At 48.3% G+C, this 18,016-nt stretch overlaps 1 protein-coding gene across 1 annotated transcript; it reads left to right on the top strand.

The window, feature by feature from the left end:
• Positions 1 to 2,066: 2,066 nt before the first annotated feature.
• On the top strand, positions 2,067 to 8,776 carry ncoa4 (nuclear receptor coactivator 4). The gene is made up of 10 exons (XM_049735277.2): positions 2,067 to 2,218; positions 4,315 to 4,429; positions 4,687 to 4,827; positions 5,535 to 5,629; positions 5,698 to 5,806; positions 5,916 to 5,990; positions 6,066 to 6,671; positions 7,183 to 7,359; positions 7,428 to 7,505; positions 8,430 to 8,776. Exons 2-10 carry the CDS (start codon positions 4,316 to 4,318, stop codon positions 8,433 to 8,435), a joined length of 1,401 nt encoding a protein of 466 aa, XP_049591234.1. The 5' UTR covers positions 2,067 to 2,218; position 4,315; the 3' UTR covers positions 8,436 to 8,776.
• The last annotated feature ends 9,240 nt before the right edge of the window (positions 8,777 to 18,016 follow it).

Raw genomic sequence — 18,016 nt, 5'->3', positions numbered from 1 at the left:
ACCTTGCACGAGAACGCCTTCTTCGCTTCTTTGATGCCTCGGGACAGGTCGGCCCTCGCTGTCCTCAAGCCAGCCTCATCCCCCGCTCTGAAAGCCTTGTCCCTGGCCCTCAACAGTCTGAGGACAGCCCCCGTCAGCCACGGCTTCCGGTTCGCGCGAGTGACGACGGATTTCGAGCAAGTCACATCATCGATGCACTTTGTGATGTAAGAGGTAACAGAGTCAGTATACTCCTCTATGTCCGTCCAATCGTTGTAGGTGGCTGCCTGCTTAAACAAGTCCCAGTCAGTGGTGTCGAAGCAGTCACGAAGTGCATCGGAGGCACCCTCAGGCCACACTCGAACCTGCCTCCGAACCGGCCTGGATGCCTTTACCAATTGTCTGTATGCGGGCAAAAGCAAAACGGTGAGATGGTCAGAAAGCCCCAGATGGGGGAGGGGGGTGGCTTTGAAAGCTCCCTTTTGCGCCGAGTAGACTAGGTCCAGGAAGCTGTCTCCACGTGTCGGAAAGGGAACATGCTGGTGAAGCCTCGGGAAAACAGACTTCAGGTTGGCATGATTGAAGTCTCCAGCGAAGATGGTGAAACCGTCAGGGTGCGCTGTTTGCTGTTCACTGACAGCCTGGTACAGTTCACCAAGCGCCGCGATCCTGTCTCCTTCGATGTTGGAAGGCGGGATGTATACCGCGACTAGCAGAATCGCGGTAAATTCCCTCGGCAGATAAAAAGGACGGCACTTAATGATCACAAACTCCACAAGCGGCGAGCAGTGCTTACATACCACCACAGAGTCCCGGCACCATTCTTCTCGGATGTAGACGCATATTCCACCTCCACGCGACTTTCCCCCTCGTACAATGGCACGGTCCGCCCGATAGATTAAACATGAATGATAAAAAAACACAAACTAAACCATTAGAAATTTACTTTTACCTGGAAGAAAAAGAACTCTCAACCTTAGCTCTTAAACTGCACTAATGTTCTCCACCATTAAAGTTTCATATTTTATCCCGACTGCTGTCCACCTTCTCCAATACAACAACCTTCTATGTAAACGTCGGGGCCTCGAACGTAGGGCCGTCCTCCACCATTAAAGATTCATATTCTATCCCGACTGCTGTTCATCTTCTCCGACATGACGTCCTTCTATGTAAGCGTAGGGGCCTCGAAAGTAGGCCCGTTTCCCAGCTCCTCTTGCTTGCTCCACCAGCAGCCACTGTCGTTTTCGCTCCTCCAAGCCTTCTTTCAGTAACATCTCTGCAAAGCATATGTATGCCTTCCGATTTGCAAATCCTAGAATTTTTAGTTCTCCGCCACACCTCATCTCTCACATCTCTGTGCAAACAGGATAACAGCTTGCCTTGTGCGGCTGTCTTCTCTTTCCCCCAGCCTGTTAACAACATCTACCGCGAGGTCCATTTTCTCTATGAGCTCTGGAACAATTCTTCAGTATTCAAACCATGAGAATAAAATAATTCTTAGAGGAAAATCTTTTTGAATTCACAATTTGAATATGTAAATTGGAGTGATGTGTAGTTGTCCTCCTTTAAGTTATGTATTTCAAATAAGTGCAAAGAAATTCACTTCAAAATTTTACATATTTATCCAAATAAAATCATCTCTAAATATGTTGATATGGAAGTATGGGGCAGCTCGGTGACGCACTGGTTAGAACGCCCGCCTCACAGTTAGGAGGGTGCGGGTTTGCTTCCACCTCTGGCCCTCCCTGTTTGGAGTTTGCATGTTCTCCCCCAACTCGCGTGGGTTTTCTCTCACATTCCAAAAACATGTTTGGTAGGCTGATTGAGCACTCCAAATTGCCCCTAAGTGTGAGTGCAAGTGCGGATGGTTGTTCGTCTCTGTGTGCCCTGTGATTGGCTAGCAACCAGTTCAGGGTGTCCCCAGCCTACAGCCTGATGACGGGTAGGATAGACTCCAGCACGCCCGTGACCCCCGTGAAAATGGACGGATGGATGTAAGTTATTTCTTTGTGCAAACTAACAAGTTATCATTTGTTTACATCTTCCATCTGGGATACCGCCCCACCGAACATGACCCACACTCCAAGACAGTAGGGGGCAGCAATGCACGTTACGCATTAGGCCCGCCCCCTTCGTGCTGGTGACTCAGTCGAGAGCAAAGCCGTCTCTGAAAAGAGTGGTCAAAGCAGTTTGAATCATTTGGCGTTTTGACGTCCAGCGCCCACAACAAACGCGTCGGGTGAGTTCGACTTTCTGTCAAGAATTACTGACAAGAAGATCGCAAATGCCACTTCCTTCCGAAATTGTGTGATCCTCGCCCTTCCACTCGTGCCCTCGTACTTGAGTGGCAGAACGGGGCATAGTTCGTGGAATCTCTCTTCTTTAGTGGGGACGCTTGCTCCGTTCTTGTCTCGGCGGGACACGTATGTTGTCTGTCGAGGCGAAGGAATCCGTCTGGCTGGTGACGTCAAGACAAGGCCGTGTGGACGTGCAGTCCTGCACACTTTCATGGCGGCGGCGACAAAGGGTCATCGCATCAATATGGTTGTCGATGTAGATATGGTCTTCGATACATGCCGTTGTGTTACCCGCAGAAAGAGGGCTTCTTAATTGCGCATGGACACGAAATGGCTGTTCGTTTATCACTTAAGTCGAACGCTCTTGCACGACTGAGACAGGTTACAGTCGATGGTTCATCGGCGAAGTACGCAGGACTAGAATTAACGTGATGTCTTGGACCAAGGTGGAAGGACGTACGTGTAAATAAAGAAAGGCGGAAAAATGGCAATCAATAACGTTGACTTTCCCCACAGTCATGTTTGTAAACACGAAGGCGTTTTGAGCGAAGGCTGATATCAGCTGTATGTTTACGGCTGATAAGAAATGCCCCTCGCCCTTTCGGCCTCGCACTCTTCTCGCTCTTAATGCCCTTGAATAGGGCAACTCGACAGAAACGCTCCAAATGGCTTCTTGCCACTAGGTCTGGACAAGACCAACCTGACAAGGTTGAGACGCGTTCAAATACTCGGAATTGAAGTCCCTGAAAGCCCCCCCTCCACAATTTCTGTTCTTGCCCATGAGACCTTGATGATTTCCATGTTTTTTTTCTGTCGGAAGTCTAATTTTCGTGAATCGTGCAGATCCGTTGAGAATATTGTGTTTATATATGTGTGTGTGTGGGGGGGGGGGGGGAGGGGGGGTAGCGGCTGGCAGCAGTATTGCGACAACATTCGCCTTATTTTCGGCATCATTTTGGTGCTACTTTCGTCACATCATTTGCCTACTCATTTGCCTAATCAGCAAAAGTTTCCGCCAGCATGGCGAAAGTTTTAGAGAAAAAAAACGAAGATCGTGCCAGGGAAATAGACAAGTCGAACGGAATCAATAACTGCTTCAGATGGGCATGGCTCGAGAGCAGCGTCATCTTACAACTCGTAACACAGTCCTTAACCACCTGCGTGACGGAACATATCCGTAAATTAGATGTCCCGGGGAAGGTTTTCTGCATTCTTTGTCACGCGGCGCTAGGAACATTAAGGAGCACAACGAAACGCTTTTACTCTTACAAGCATGTGGGTTTAGAAAGTAAGATAATGTTACATGTAAGGTAATGAATGTTAGGCTAGTGTCATGATATCGTTAAAGGATAAATTTTCAATTATATATATATATATATATATATATATATATATATATATATATATATATATATATATATAAAAATACCCCCCCTGCTACTTTTCTGTGTTTTTTCACATTCAATGATTTTGGGGTTGCTATACTGCCCAAATCCAGGTGTTTCCAGGGGGCTTCAGTGGTTTTTCACATTTGCTGTTCTCATCCCTGTCATTTGTGTTTGGTCACAACAAGGTATTTGCAAACATTTGATTGTACTTGAAAGAACAATCATGCACATTTTTGCTGGGGATACTGCAATCAGTTTTATGATAGTCACTCTGAGACTGATCATCCACGAGTCAGGGTAGGCAAGTGGGTTGATACTAATCACATGGATTAGCTGCGTCCGTTTTAGAGCTGCTCAAGAATGATTGTGTTTCTCGTTTACTCCTATCAATTATTTTTTCGTGGCTAACCGATGAATCTGTTTCTATTCAAAAATCCCACCCCCAAAACAGGGTATTATTTCAAAGTCAATGCAGAAAATTTTGTTTCAGTTACCCCCTTGGTCTGTAAAGTCCAGTGTGTGTGCGTGCGTGTCCAGCTTTGTTGGCTTCGGTGTTGAAGCGATAGATGCCAAATTTTGCGTAGGGCCGATTTGGAGTGGCCGGTCTAAGTGAGCGCTGTTTCTCAGCTGTTTTCCGCCTTGTCGTCCAGGATGCCCGCAGCAGGCAGCAAGATCAAGCAGTGCCAACTGGCTCAGGATCAGCTGGAGAAGGCCATCGAAGCCGTGCTGAAGACCGAGCAGCAGTTGAGGGATAACAGCAGAGAGGTTAGAGGTCACCTTTCTGTCACAAACCCTCCTTAACCAAAATCTGATTTGAATAGACAAAAAGCCAAAAAGAATGTTAACCATTCTTCTTGAAGCTGTTTTTGACAACGATTGGAGCACAAAGAATTTCACTTTTGTTGTCTATCTCTGCTCCAAAGAGAAAGGACCAGCACAACGACAAATGCCGCCAGTCCAATGAGCCGAGCGACGCGACAGTGGCTCCTACGATTTGACTAGCCCGTCTGTGTTTCCGGCAGGTGCGCTGGCAGCTGCAGAGCTGCGTGAGTCGCCAGCAGGAGGCGCTACGCTGCAGGGAGCTGTGGCTCCTGGGTCAGATCGAGCTGCTGGAACACGTCAAGGCCGAAACGCTCCAGCAGCAGTTGCATCAACTCCACCGGGTCAGTGCCCTCCGCTCCTCCCTCTCTGACAAACGTCGGCGCGACTGGCGCCCCGGCAAAATCCCTCGCTTGTGTCGTCCAGAAACAAAGGTGGACTCGTTTGTTTTCTTAGTGGCAAACGTGCTCGGTGTCATCGTAGATTTCCCCAAATTGGTGGTGAGTGCAGAGTCTACCTGGCTCAGGTGCTGTGGGCCTAGGTCTGCGCTGGCCAACCGTTTCCCACCCAATAACTGCTCAAGCTTGATGGTTTCACTGTCAACGGGCCAGTCTGCCCCCAGCAGCCTCACGACACGTGTTTTGTCCTTGACGCGGGCGCAAGCACGCACGCCAGTCTATGTGACAAGCAGCAGCCAGAACAGTTGGACGGGAAGAGAATGCAGTTCCAATAGGAAGAAAGCACTCGCTGCTGATGGATCGTACCTAGCAAGCTACTGCTGAGCACTTCCCGTCGATGCGGCTCACGGCCACCTTTGTTTAAAAAAAAAAACAAAAAAAAAACTTGAGATTGATAGGGTGCACCAGGGCAAACTACATCACGCCCCCCCCCCCCCCCCCGCCCCCCCCCCCCCCCCCCCCCCCCCCCCCTTACACTTACCCATTGCAGTCATTCAAACACTAACATGCTGATAAAACATGTGCAATACTACACACACACATGCACGCACACACCTGGTCTCATCTCACTTGGGAATGTTAACGTGTTTCAGATGCACGGACAATTAGACGCCATCTCCCAGCAGCTGCGGAGCGCCAACGGCAGCGGCGCTGACCTCAGCAACCAGCTGACCAGCTGCATGGACAAGTAAAGTCACAGATGGAAACCCTGAGAGTCGTCCATCACATTTAGGACTGGAACCTTTGTCTCGCCAGGTTGTCTTGCCTGAGTCTGATGCCAGAGGAGACCCCCGAGATGACCTTCACGGCCGACTCTCGCTCCCTGAGGGACGCCATCACCTCCTTTGGCAGCATCAGCGCCCAGGTCTGGACCACCGCATGAATTGAGCCGTGCCACTGTTGCCTTTCTCTTGATCCGATGACTTGAGGCTTGACACACCTTGAGGACATTTCGCGCTTGTGCCCTTGCGCAGGTGTTGCAGGGCGGGGCCGCGGGGTACCGGCTGCCGGAAGGCGGTCCTTCTCCCAGACACGGACTCGAAGACAAAGTAGGGCCGGCTGTGATGTTTTTTTCCAAAGCTTTGTCGCGTGTGTGCCTCTATAAACGTCCTGTCGTCGTCCAGGCTTCCTGTCCCGCCCCGGCATCGGTGGATTTCCTCAAGGCCTGGGGTCAGCTGCGAGACCTGGAGGCATGGCTGCTCCAGGACCGGAAGGCTGCCGGCCAGCAGCGTGACCTCAGCAGTGGCGACGCCGCTGACTCGAGGGGCGACAACCTGAGCCGATGGTTGACGGCCCATTGCGCCGCCACTGCAGAGTCGGACGGGGAGCATCAGAGGTTGCTCTTGAAGCCGTTTTCCGAACGCCGTCCCTGGGAAGACTGGCTGGTGGGCTCTGGATGTTCCTCCTGCTGCCGCCAGAGTATTCAAGCGCTGGAGATCGAAAACCTGGGCCAGCTCAAGTGCCTCAAGACTCCGCCGGCCGCCGCTGAGTCCTCCACCGCCACGCCCAGCCTCGAGGCATGGCTTCATCAGCTGGCACCGCTGGCGCAGATGTGTCGCGCCAACGAGCCATGCTCCAGTTATGCCGAGTGCGTTTGTGACGAGAACTGCGGCAAAGAAGCCCTCAACGCTTGGCTGCTGCGATGCGGCGCTCAAGACAAGAATGGCGTCCCTGTATCTGCTGACAAGAATTTTCCGCCGCCTCTGCAGCACAGACGGCAAGAAGAGAAGGTACAGATCCAAGCAGTCCGCAGCTAGTTTCAGCTGCTGACAGTTTCTTGTGCTGGGGGAAACTATTTGCCTCAGTGCCAGCGTGGTTCATCCTCCGTCTGCAGCAAACCGCCGCAAAGGCCGCGACCTTGCCAATAGAATTGAAAGAAGTGCAAGGTGGCTGCATGACACCCCTTCACAACATGAATTACTGCTTTCCTATTAGCTATTTGGTGACTTTTGACGGTACGCTACTGGGCCGTTTTGTTTTCCGTCAGCTGTTCACTTGCCTACCTTTCTCGTTTACTGCTTTGCGCCAAAGTAACCTTTGAAATCCCTCATCACTTTGCCTTAAGCATAGAACCACCAAATTACTAACGTGTCATTTGAAGCCACCTGCAAAGTTGTCCCTTTCCTTGGCATCGATCGGAAGCGTAAAACTTGAGTGGCAAGAACCCTTTTGTCATATTGTGCAATCATCTAGGGCTGTCGCAAACGATGATTGCGTCGATTACTCGTGTGGTCTCCACAGGTTCAGGCCATCCTGGAGGTGTGGCTGCACCCATCCAACCCTCCGTCGTCGCCCTCCTGCGGCAATCTCTCTACATCCTTGCTCCAGAGGCCTTTTGATGCGCAGTCATGGATGCTTCCGGAAAAGTGGCCGGCAGCTCAGCAAGATGAGAAATGGCTCCTGAGAAAGAAGTGCCAGGTAGCCAAAATGGTTGCCGCCAAGCGTGTGAGCCAACAAACGGTGTGACGCGTGTTTACTCCCCACAGGAAGGCGTGACCTTCCCCTTCGTCTGCGACACGTCCTCCGGGGAGAAATGGCTTCATCAAGCGCCCCCCCCGGTTCAGGTAAGCGGCTGGCCGCCAGCACAGCATTGAGCTCTATCAAAAGCACTGCCACTCACCAGCCGGTGTCACTTTGGTATTTCAGTGCCCTTGGTGGCCAAGCCTTTCCAATTTGGCGCTCTCACAGGTAGCAAAAAAATGGATGTGTGCAGAGTCAAGGTTGGGCTCTGCCTGGAGCTCTTGAGATTGCGGAGGGAAGGCTCGCTGCGCACACAAGGATTTTTTGAAATCTTCCAGAGCTACATTTACTTGAGTTTATTTTCTTTTAATCTGGCGACATGAGTCCACGCGTGAAAATGGGGTATTGAATGATTTTGGTTACATTGCTCCCTGATTTTATTCAACGCAGAAGAGCACCATGCACATTGTGTTTCTATCCCAGCAGCCATCTCGAAAGCAAGTCCTCCTCACGTGATAACGTGCGCCCATGTTTGCCGAGTGTTTCCCTAGGGAACTTGCGTTGAGCCTAAAGTGGCCAATCCTCAGAAAATTGGCTTTGGAAAACACGCATTTCTGCAACGAGGACGTCGAGTAGGACTCATTTTGTTCTGGTCTTGCGGTGCTTCCTCCTTGGCCAGTCAGAGCGCAACTTTGATCGGCTCCACCGCGTTGACGTGTTTGGAAAACAGGAAATAAGAGACTTGGGCATCCAAAACAGGAGACTTGGGCGCCTCTATTCGAAAGCAATCGGCAGCTCGTGCTTGAACCCTTTTCCATTTGTACTGCCTGACGTATGGGCGTCTGTGTTCTTGGCCCGCTCGAAATCACCGAATGGCACGTTTGAACAACGCTCTGAGTTGGCAGACAGTTAGCATGAACTACTACGAGTTCGAACACAGCCTTTGTCTGCTGCGTGGTGTCAATTCATGTTAAGCTGTCACGTATTAGCCAGAAGGCTAAGCTTTCTTGTGCTTTGTTTTGTTACAGATTTGATGGAGAGGCGGAGGAGGATGGTCTTTACATCAAATCCTGTGACATCAGAGGATTCCAATCAGAAAGTTAATTGAATTTTTAACGTTTTTCAGCATGGAAGAATGCTGACTTATTTGAACGCAAATATTTTTGCATCGCATTCAGCGTTTGTTCTAATACTTTTCATCTAGCATCTCACTTTCTTAAGGTGAAATTGACCTTTTTTTGGTGACAGAAACATTTTAATGTAAAGTCAACGTAGACTTTTATTTTACTCGCCCAGATGCCTTGTGCTTACGTGTGTTTCATCAGTTTTCTTGTGTGGATTGTCCCTTACCCTAATAAAACCTGTTGACACCCTTGGGCTTTGTGCTTGATTTGTCGCCCTGTCAGTAGTCTGTGTTGCTACAGTTAAGCGCCTCCAGCATTTGAATTGATGTTCTTTAAAGCAGCACTGCCAAGGATTTGGACCTGTTTTAAGTGTTTTGATAACTCTTCTGATGAAACATCGACTTAAAACTAGTTGAATGGTACAGTTGTGATGGCCGGATGGCATTTATTGCATTTACATGCACAAAATAATGTTGAGGGAGGCAGGAACCCTGCCACACAGAAAACAACAAATGTGGTGACATACTTTACGCTGTAAACTACGGCCCGTGGGCCTTTTTTTTTATCCGGCCCGCCAAAGATTGGTACAGAATTGCTCAAATCAAATATACCGCAATATGAGGCACACTTAAAAGCATTTAATTCGCTCCAAAAACGAAAGTTCCGATTTTAATAAGGTACGCGTTGTGTGTAAAATCTGTAAATTTGTTTTGTGTGGCTTCCGTAATATACAGGCGTAATATGTAGACCCGATGAACCAATCAGAGGACGTTATGTTTACGTAGATCTGGGTGGTTAACCAGTCAGAGGACTGTACGTAACATGTTGAGTACATACCCACGCCGCCATTGATAAATAAATAAATACGATCGTTTGTGCAAAGCATTAGGACCCTCTAAAATGGCATAGACAAAGAGACATGCTTACGAGGCACAAATAGAGCATTCTGGAAAGCCAGGATCATTGCAGAAGAGCAACGTGACATTGACAAGACAAAGACGAGAGCTAACTTGGCATGTTTAATGGCAAACTTGCCCAACTGTTTAACTAGGATACAGAAGATGAGGACTTTGATGGATTTGTGTATAAATATAGATTAACAACAACGTGAATACAGTTGAGTACAGGGTTAAACAGTAGAATAAAGTACAATCAAACTCACCGTCTTACTGCCGTGATGTGTTTTTGTTTTTTTTTACCGTAAGTCTTTGCATGCATGCGCCCTATAATATGGTGCGTCCTATGTGTGGTTCAGTTTGAGCAAAGTGTATCAACGAGTGTGGGCGCTCAAACAAGAGATTATCTAATTTTTGGAGCTACTGGGAAAAAGCTGACGATTTTCCTCAGTTTAGTGACAGAGATTGGCTTTGTGATTTAGCTTTTGCAGTGGACATACTGACATACATGAACAAGCTGAACGTGAAGCTATAAGGGAAAGACCAGTTTGTGCATGATTGTCAATTTAACTAAAACTATGCAATTCAACTCGGAGGAAATAGAAGGACTAAAGAAGAGTGGCGTAGCTCAAGAATGAGAATATTAGTGTGCTGAATGAAAACAGAATTGAAGACCAAACTGTTTGAACGAGCATTTATAGTGACGAGAACATGCGGCCATGTCTTTGAGTGAGAGGTATTAAGGCAGTGGTGTCCAAACTTTTGGCAAGGCGGCCCAGATTTGGTTAGATGAAAATGTGTGGGGGCTGACCATTCGCACTGACATTCCTTGAATCGTTACCAATGTAAATGAACTTGTAAATATGTAACTATATACTTTGCTGTCTGCAGATAAGTTGATATTGCAAATGAGAATCTGTTGTCGATTGCAATACCAGAAAAGTTAAAGATTAAAATAATAATACAAATTAACAATTTTATGAAAGTTGAATGATTTTTTATTAGATGTATTAAGTATGTTCCATTATCGTTATTGTTGTATTATAAGAATGGTGATATTGGTGTTTGTAACTGCAGTAAACAGGCTAGGTTGCATCATGTCAGATTTTTTATCCAAATTAAATCATTCTCCATTTTATCTTTTTTATTTTATTTCAACTTCATAATCACAAAATAATAACCCATAGTCTTTTTGTTCGTTGCGATCACTGTTAGTGGACAGCACAGACACATAGTAATGTGTAGAGTTAGTAAGAAGTAGACAGCTCTCACCAGTAGGCCGTGTTTTTTTTTTTTTTTTTGCCTTTCCCTGTGCAGCGTCTGTTTTATTTTTTATTTTATTTCTTTATTTTTTGTCACTCACGCACACATTCACACCGTCTCACACACATTCATACCGTCTTTTGAACTGATTGACTAGCTGCAGAGGAAGCAATCAAAGTTGTTTTGTTTACACATCGTGAAAGATCCCCTGCTGTGCTTTGATCAGCAGGCCAGGGGCTTCGGCCCCATCCTGTCTACTCTGACCCCCACTCTCACCCCCGCTCTGTTTCTCTCAATAAAAATGCTCCTGCAAGAGGCCTGAGTCAGACTTCATTCGATCATTGCTGTACACAAAGCAACGAATGGACTCTCCACCTCCAGGTGCTTAAAAGGACTTACTGTTTGGTTCTTGCAAAATAAGTTGGAGTGTGCATAACTCTACAAGAACAAAGGAGACAAATCCATCTGCTCCAATAGTAGGGGTATCTCTGTTGGCCTGCTGAAAAGGTCCTTGCCAAGGTCCTGCTCTGCAGACTCATCTCGGCAATATCAGAACGGGTCACCCCAGAGTCGCACTGTGGTTTTCGGAAGGACAGGGGAACAGTTGACATGATCTTTGTGGTACGTCAGTTCCAAGAGAAATGTCGGGAGCACCAGAAGTACTTATTCATTGCCGATCTCTCAAAGGCATTTGACAGTGGACAGGACACAATAGAATAAGGTATAAGGCCTTGATGTCTATTCATATGCAAATGAGTTAGGGGTCATAAAATTTTATGACCTTTTTATGACTTGTTATGGTATCATAAATCACCCCCTTTTGAATTGGGGCGGGGTTGGGGGCATCAAAATGGCGCCAGTCGTGACGGCGCCATCTTTGACTGTCGCCATTTTGGTTTGCTGGCGCCATTTTTAAGATGTGGATATGTACGGGCATGTATTTTTATGAATCAAGACAGGTGTAGCATCTGAGCTAGCTTTGCTACCAGCCCGTACGTGTGGCTTGAAGGGGCCCGTTTTGTTGAGAAGGTGAAGAGGAGGGGCTGTTTGTGTCAGTGTGGGGGGTCACGAGAGTCGTCATTATTGGTGCCAAAGTTGTCTGGAAGAGAGTCGCATATAATTTGAGAAACAATAGTTTAGCCAAAGTTATCTGAAAGCGAGACGCATGTAATTTGACAAACAATACTTTAGAGGATCAAGGGGGTTTTGTTGAGAAAATCATTGAAGTGTCGTCAGCATGATGCCAAAGGTATCTGAAAGATAAAAAAATCAAGGTGTTGGCGCATGTAATTTGACAAACAATAGTGGAGTCGGCATTATTGGTGCCAAAGATATCTGATGAGCTAGAGACTGTTGGAATCGTTTAATTTTGGAGGGAGACAGATGAAGGCCTCTGTTTTTAAGAAGGTTGTCTAAGTTTAAAACATATCCTGATTAAAAAAAAAAAAACAAAAAAAAAACACGTGATACACAGAGGTGTGATTTGAGAGAGGGGGCTGGACCTGCTGTTCGTATATTACGCCAGAGTATTGTGCTACTAGTTCATAGAAAAGAGCTAAGCTAAAGCTGTGGTGTTAAACTGCAAACCTGAAGCTCAAATCATGATAGCAGAAACGCCGGTCAGAATCCATCTTTGCCGTAAAGGCCCTGATGGTTTGCTAGATGCCCCGAGGAAGAAACAAATGTATCTAAGGCGTATGCAACAAAGGCCTACAGAAAAACTTGAGCGGAGCTGGCATCTAACACCAGAGACTCTATGGGGATTTAAATTTTTTTACGAGACTGGTGAGTTGTCTTTCTTTATGAGAAACCAAGAGAGCTCTGGATCAAACAACAGCAACTATGAGCAGGCCGGTGCGTATGGTACGTTGAACTCAAATGACTGGGGTGTTTTAAATCAACTCCTGCCAAAGGTCTTGTCTGAATTTCTCAATGAATACGGGTTAGAAGGTGAGCTGAATGCAACTTGGATTTCAAAAATCACAGCCAGCGGAAGATGTTTTTTCCGGCTTAAAGTTTCTCCTCAAACTGTTGATCGGACAGAAGATGGAGAGCTAATCGATCTAATGTATCTAAAACTAGAAGTGTTTAACAGCGAATGTGGAGTTTTCCAGACAATATTGAACATACCATTGACCGCATGGTATGAAAGGATGCAAGCATTTGGTGAGAGTATTACGGGACTTTTTCTATCAAGCCGTGTCTGGACAAACGTCGTCGGGGTGAAACGTAAACTGACTTTAGATTAACCCTTACTAAAAAATTAACTTTAAACTACCCACCCCTGGCCCTTCTCAACACACTAGACTGTGTTCCTCCTACCCCCCTCCTAGCCCCCCTCTTTTTCTCACCTGCAGTCACAGAAAGGTGGGGTTGTAGTCATTAGCATAACTATCTAAAATGTATAAGAGCGGACTTGCAGACGCCTCTTTCACACACACACACACGCACAAGAGAGAAAGAAGATGGCTCAAAAAATGCTTGCCAGAAGACTTTTACCACGTTTTGTACCTATGGGCAATGAGCCAGGCATCACATTCTGGTCCAGCCCTGACAACTCTGATGCAGAGACAGATGATGCGGACACAGCTTTCATAGCGGCGCCATGGCCAAGCACGGCGGCTGAACAACCGGAACCAACGCCAGCGGGGCCAGAGACAAGGGCGGAAAGGTTTGAGATTCTTCCACTGCCTACTCCCGACCCGAGTGAACGCATGTCACCGATCTGCCTCGACGATCTGCAACCCGATTCTCTCTATGGAGCTTTGTCATCAAATTTTGACGTGTTTGAAACCCCTGAAACCTCGGGGTACAACCTAGCAAGCACGACGGGGCAGCAACAGCAGCAGCAGCCGCAGAAGCAGAGGCCGCAACAGCATGAACCATGGTCCTCGTCACGAGCCATGGAATTGTTCTATCCTGAAAATGGCATGGATTTGCCCTGCTTGTCTGCTGCTGACTAATTAGAGTCATGCTCAGAGAGGCAGAGGCACAGGTGCCCGGTGATTTTGAGGAGGCTGATAACACGATCGCTGACAATGACCCCCCGCTGGATCTTGAGTTTGGCATGGTACCACCGCTGACATCAACGCCTACGAGAATCAACACACAACAGGACTCAGAGTATAATATGACGGTAGAGCCGCTTAAATGGTTGGTGATCGAAGATTACACACGCCTGAAATTGATGGTGGCTCATCTTTTGTATGATGCCTTAATGAAGCATGCTAAATTTAAATGTGACGGATGTGCTCTTGACGATCTTAGTCAGATGCACCATACGTACTTGTATGTTGAGGATCGAAACTTTTATTTCTACGTGAATTATGAAGCAGTGACGGCTGAGTTGTGCAATGCTGACTTTCTCCACACGTTGTCGACAATGCTTTTCTATTTTAAAACCTCTGCATCTCTTATAAATATTCGCAATACTGTTTCTGCCATTCTACACGACCTAGCTCACGAGTGCAAGATCTTTGAGCGGCTCCGTATGATAAAACAAGAAGCGCGTGACACTGTGTTCAATAACAACGAAGTCGCTCTATTATTTAGAACGTTTGGAAAGACACAATGGGAGGTTTTGTGAAGAAAATGTGGGCCCAGCTGATGACTACCCTAAAAGTACTTCTAGATTTAACAAGGGAGCAGCTAAAGAAGTTTAAAACTCTAATAGGGTCCAAAGTAACACCATCTATGTTATCTTCATTCATGCGTTATGTTAAACCTTAGGATTTATAGAAAAACATTTTTTTACCATGTTTTTATTTTTACCATGTTTTATACTTGTTTCTGTTTATTAGTAATGTTTTTTAAGAACTAGTTTGATTTTTTTTCTGTAATAAACTATTGTGACCGGAAAAGCGATTGTTTCTCTGTGTTTATTCAATTTAAAATCACAAGATGTCATACCTGCTTGTTTTATTAACAGCGTCACACTCTGATATCCAACAGAACTTACCTAACAATGGGTGGCGAGAGATGTCTTCAGATACTCTATTATTGTGCTAAGAATCCAGCTAGTTTTGGTGGAGAGACACGCCTACACAGAACAGCGGCTGTTAGCTGTAAAAACACTAACATTAAAAAAGTGAAAGCTTTTTTATCCGATCAAGATGCTTACACTTTACACAAACCAGCCAGAATAACTTTTCCTAGAAATAAAGTTTTTGTTCCAAGCAGATTTATGCGATATGCAATCACTAGCACGCTACAACGATGGATATAAATATTTACTAACCGTAATCGATATTTTCTCCAAATGTGCATATGTACGCGTTTTGAAAGCTAAAACAGGTACGCAGGTCACCAAAGCATTTGAAGATATCCTATCAGTTAGCGGTTCACCATTACGCCTTCAAACAGATAAAGGGGCGGAGTTTTTTTAACAAACATTTCCAGAAATTAGTGAGAAAGTACAATATTACACATTTTGACAAACAGTCAAGATGGCGGCGCGTGCACACGCAGCGGCCACTCTCTGTCCCGTCAGTACGGTGATTTGTTCGTCTAATGAGTGTTCGTCCGACAGTCTTGTGTGTTCGTCTCGTCCGTGCTACAAGTACAGCAGGCAGGTTCTGCTTGACATCGGCAGAAGTGGGTTTTGCGGCGTTCTGGACTTTGAAGTGTCGACATTAAAGGCGCTCGGACTGCTACGTCCTGAAACGTCGCCGACCTCACCCGCTATTCCTCCCCCGGTTGGGAGCCGTCGGAAACGGTGTGCGAGGAGGCAGAAGAGGAGCAAGCGCGGAGGCGTCCGGGCCAGGCTGGCGGCCAACCCAGCGCGACCGGCGGTGCCCTCCATTCTTCTGGCGAATGTTCGATCGCTGGACAACAAAATGGATTACGTTCGCCTGCTGAGGTCTACGAACCGGACGGTGCGGAACTGCTGTGTGCTCGTGTTCACCGAGACCTGGTTGAGTGACAACATTCCGGACTCTGCAGTGCATCTGGAGCGGCTAGCGTGCTATCGGGCGGACCGTGCCATTGTACGAGGGGGAAAGTCGCGAGGAGGTGGAATATGCGTCTACATCCGAGAAGAATGGTGCCGGGACTCTGTGGTGGTATGTAAGCACTGCTCGCCGCTTGTGGAGTTTGTGATCATTAAGTGCCGTCCTTTTTATCTGCCGAGGGAATTTACCGCGATTCTGCTAGTCGCGGTATACATCCCGCCTTCCAACATCGAAGGAGACAGGATCGCGGCGCTTGGTGAACTGTACCAGGCTGTCAGTGAACAGCAAACAGCGCACCCTGACGGTTTCACCATCTTCGCTGGAGACTTCAATCATGCCAACCTGAAGTCTGTTTTCCCGAGGCTTCACCAGCATGTTCCCTTTCCGACACGTGGAGACAGCTTCCTGGACCTAGTCTACTCGGCGCAAAAGGGAGCTTTCAAAGCCACCCCCCTCCCCCATCTGGGGCTTTCTGACCATCTCACCGTTTTGCTTTTGCCCGTATACAGACAATTGGTAAAGGCATCCAGGCCGGTTCGGAGGCAGGTTCGAGTGTGGCCTGAGGGTGCCTCCGATGCACTTCGTGACTGCTTCGACACCACTGACTGGGACTTGTTTAAGCAGGCAGCCACCTACAATGATTGGACGGACATAGAGGAGTATACTGACTCTGTTACCTCTTACATCACGAAGTGCATCGATGATGTGACTTGCTCGAAATCCGTCGTCACTCGCGCGAACTGGAAGCCGTGGCTGACGGGGGCTGTCCTCAGACTGTTGAGGGCCAGGGACAAGGCTTTCAGAGCGGGGGATGAGGCTGGCTTGAGGACAGCGAGGGCCGACCTGTCCCGAGGCATCAAAGAAGCGAAGAAGGCGTACTCGTGCAAGGTCTCCACCCACTTCAAGGACAGCAAGGACGCACGTAGCCTTTGGCGGGGCATTCAGACCATCACGGACTACAAGCCCGAGCCGAGGAGCTGTGAGGGCGACGTCCGTCTGCTGAACGATCTGAACCGCTTCTTTGCTCGCTTCGACGCCCAGAACAGCACTTGCCCGCTGAAGTCCACTCCCCCCCCACACGAGCAGCCCCTGCGCCTCTCTGCCGACGGTGTGAGGAGGGCGCTTGCCGCTATTGACACCCGTAAGGCGACGGGCCCTGACAACATCCCGGGTCGAGCGCTGAAGGACTGCGCTGGGGAGCTGTCGGGTGTCTTCACGGACATCTTTAACGTTTCCCTGCAGCAGGCCATCGTCCCCTCGTGTTTCAAGGCTGCCACCATCGTTCCTGTGCCGAAGAAACCTGCACAGTCCTGCTTCAATGACTACCGCCCTGTGGCACTGACACCCATCATCATGAAGTGCTTTGAGCGGCTGGTCATGGAGCACATCAAGTCCGTTCTCCCCCCCACCATTGACCCTTTCCAGTTTGCGTACCGTGCCAAGCGGTCCTCTGAGGATGCCATCTGCTCTGCCCTCCACTCGGCCCTCACCCACCTGGAGAGAAAGGACTCATATGTGAGGTTGCTGTTTGTGGACTTCAGCTCTGCCTTCAACACCATTGTGCCGCAGCGACTCATCCGCAAACTCGACGAGCTGGGCCTCAGTACCTCCCTCTGCAACTGGATACTGGACTTCCTCTGTCAGAGGCCTCAGGTGGTGCGTGTTGGCGACAAAATCTCCGCCAGCATCACGCTGAGCACGGGGGCCCCCCAGGGCTGCGTGCTCAGTCCATTGCTCTTCACCCTGCTGACGCATGACTGCACTGCGACCTACAGCGACAATCGCATAGTGAAGTTTGCTGACGACTCGACTCTGGTGGGTCTCATCACGAAGGGCGACGAGACTCGGTACAGGTCGGAAGTTGACCTTCTGACCACGTGGTGCAGGGACAACAACCTCCTGCTGAACGTCAATAAGACCAAGGAAATCATTGTTGACTTCCGGAAGGGTCACACAACACACCTGCCGCTGATCATCGACGGTGCTGTGGTGGAAAGGGTGAGCTGCACCAAGTTCCTGGGGGTGCACATCAGTGAGGACCTCTCCTGGTCCGCAAACACCTCGTCACTGGCAAAGAAAGCTCAGCGCCGCCTGTACTTCCTGCGGAAGCTCAGGCGTGCATGTGCTCCTCAGGCAGTCCTGTCTACATTCTACCATGGCACCATTGAGAGCGTCCTCACCAGTTGCATCGCTGTCTGGGGTGGTAACTGCACTGAACAGAACTTGAAGGCCCTGCAGCGCATTGTGAATACGGCTGGTAAGATTATTGGTGCTTCGCTCCCCTCCCTGGAGGACATTTACACCTCCCATCTCGCCCGCAAGGCAACCTCGATTGCCAGAGATGTGAGTCACCCGGCTCACTCTTTGTTTGACCTTCTGCCCT

The sequence above is a fragment of the Syngnathus scovelli genome, chromosome 12 (genome assembly GCF_024217435.2).
Source record: "Syngnathus scovelli strain Florida chromosome 12, RoL_Ssco_1.2, whole genome shotgun sequence".
NCBI lineage: Eukaryota > Metazoa > Chordata > Actinopteri > Syngnathiformes > Syngnathidae > Syngnathus > Syngnathus scovelli.
This window is presented reverse-complemented; position numbering and strand designations above follow the sequence as displayed.

Excerpts from the sequence above, each read along its gene's own strand:
- ncoa4 (XM_049735277.2), top strand. The coding sequence starts at position 4,316 with ATGCCCGCAGCAGGCAGCAAGATCAAGCAGTGCCAACTGGCTCAGGAT. Across the intron at positions 4,828-5,534 it reads AGTTGCATCAACTCCACCGG|ATGCACGGACAATTAGACGC; the intron begins GTCAGTGCCCTC and ends AACGTGTTTCAG. Across the intron at positions 5,630-5,697 it reads CTGACCAGCTGCATGGACAA|GTTGTCTTGCCTGAGTCTGA; the intron begins GTAAAGTCACAG and ends TTGTCTCGCCAG.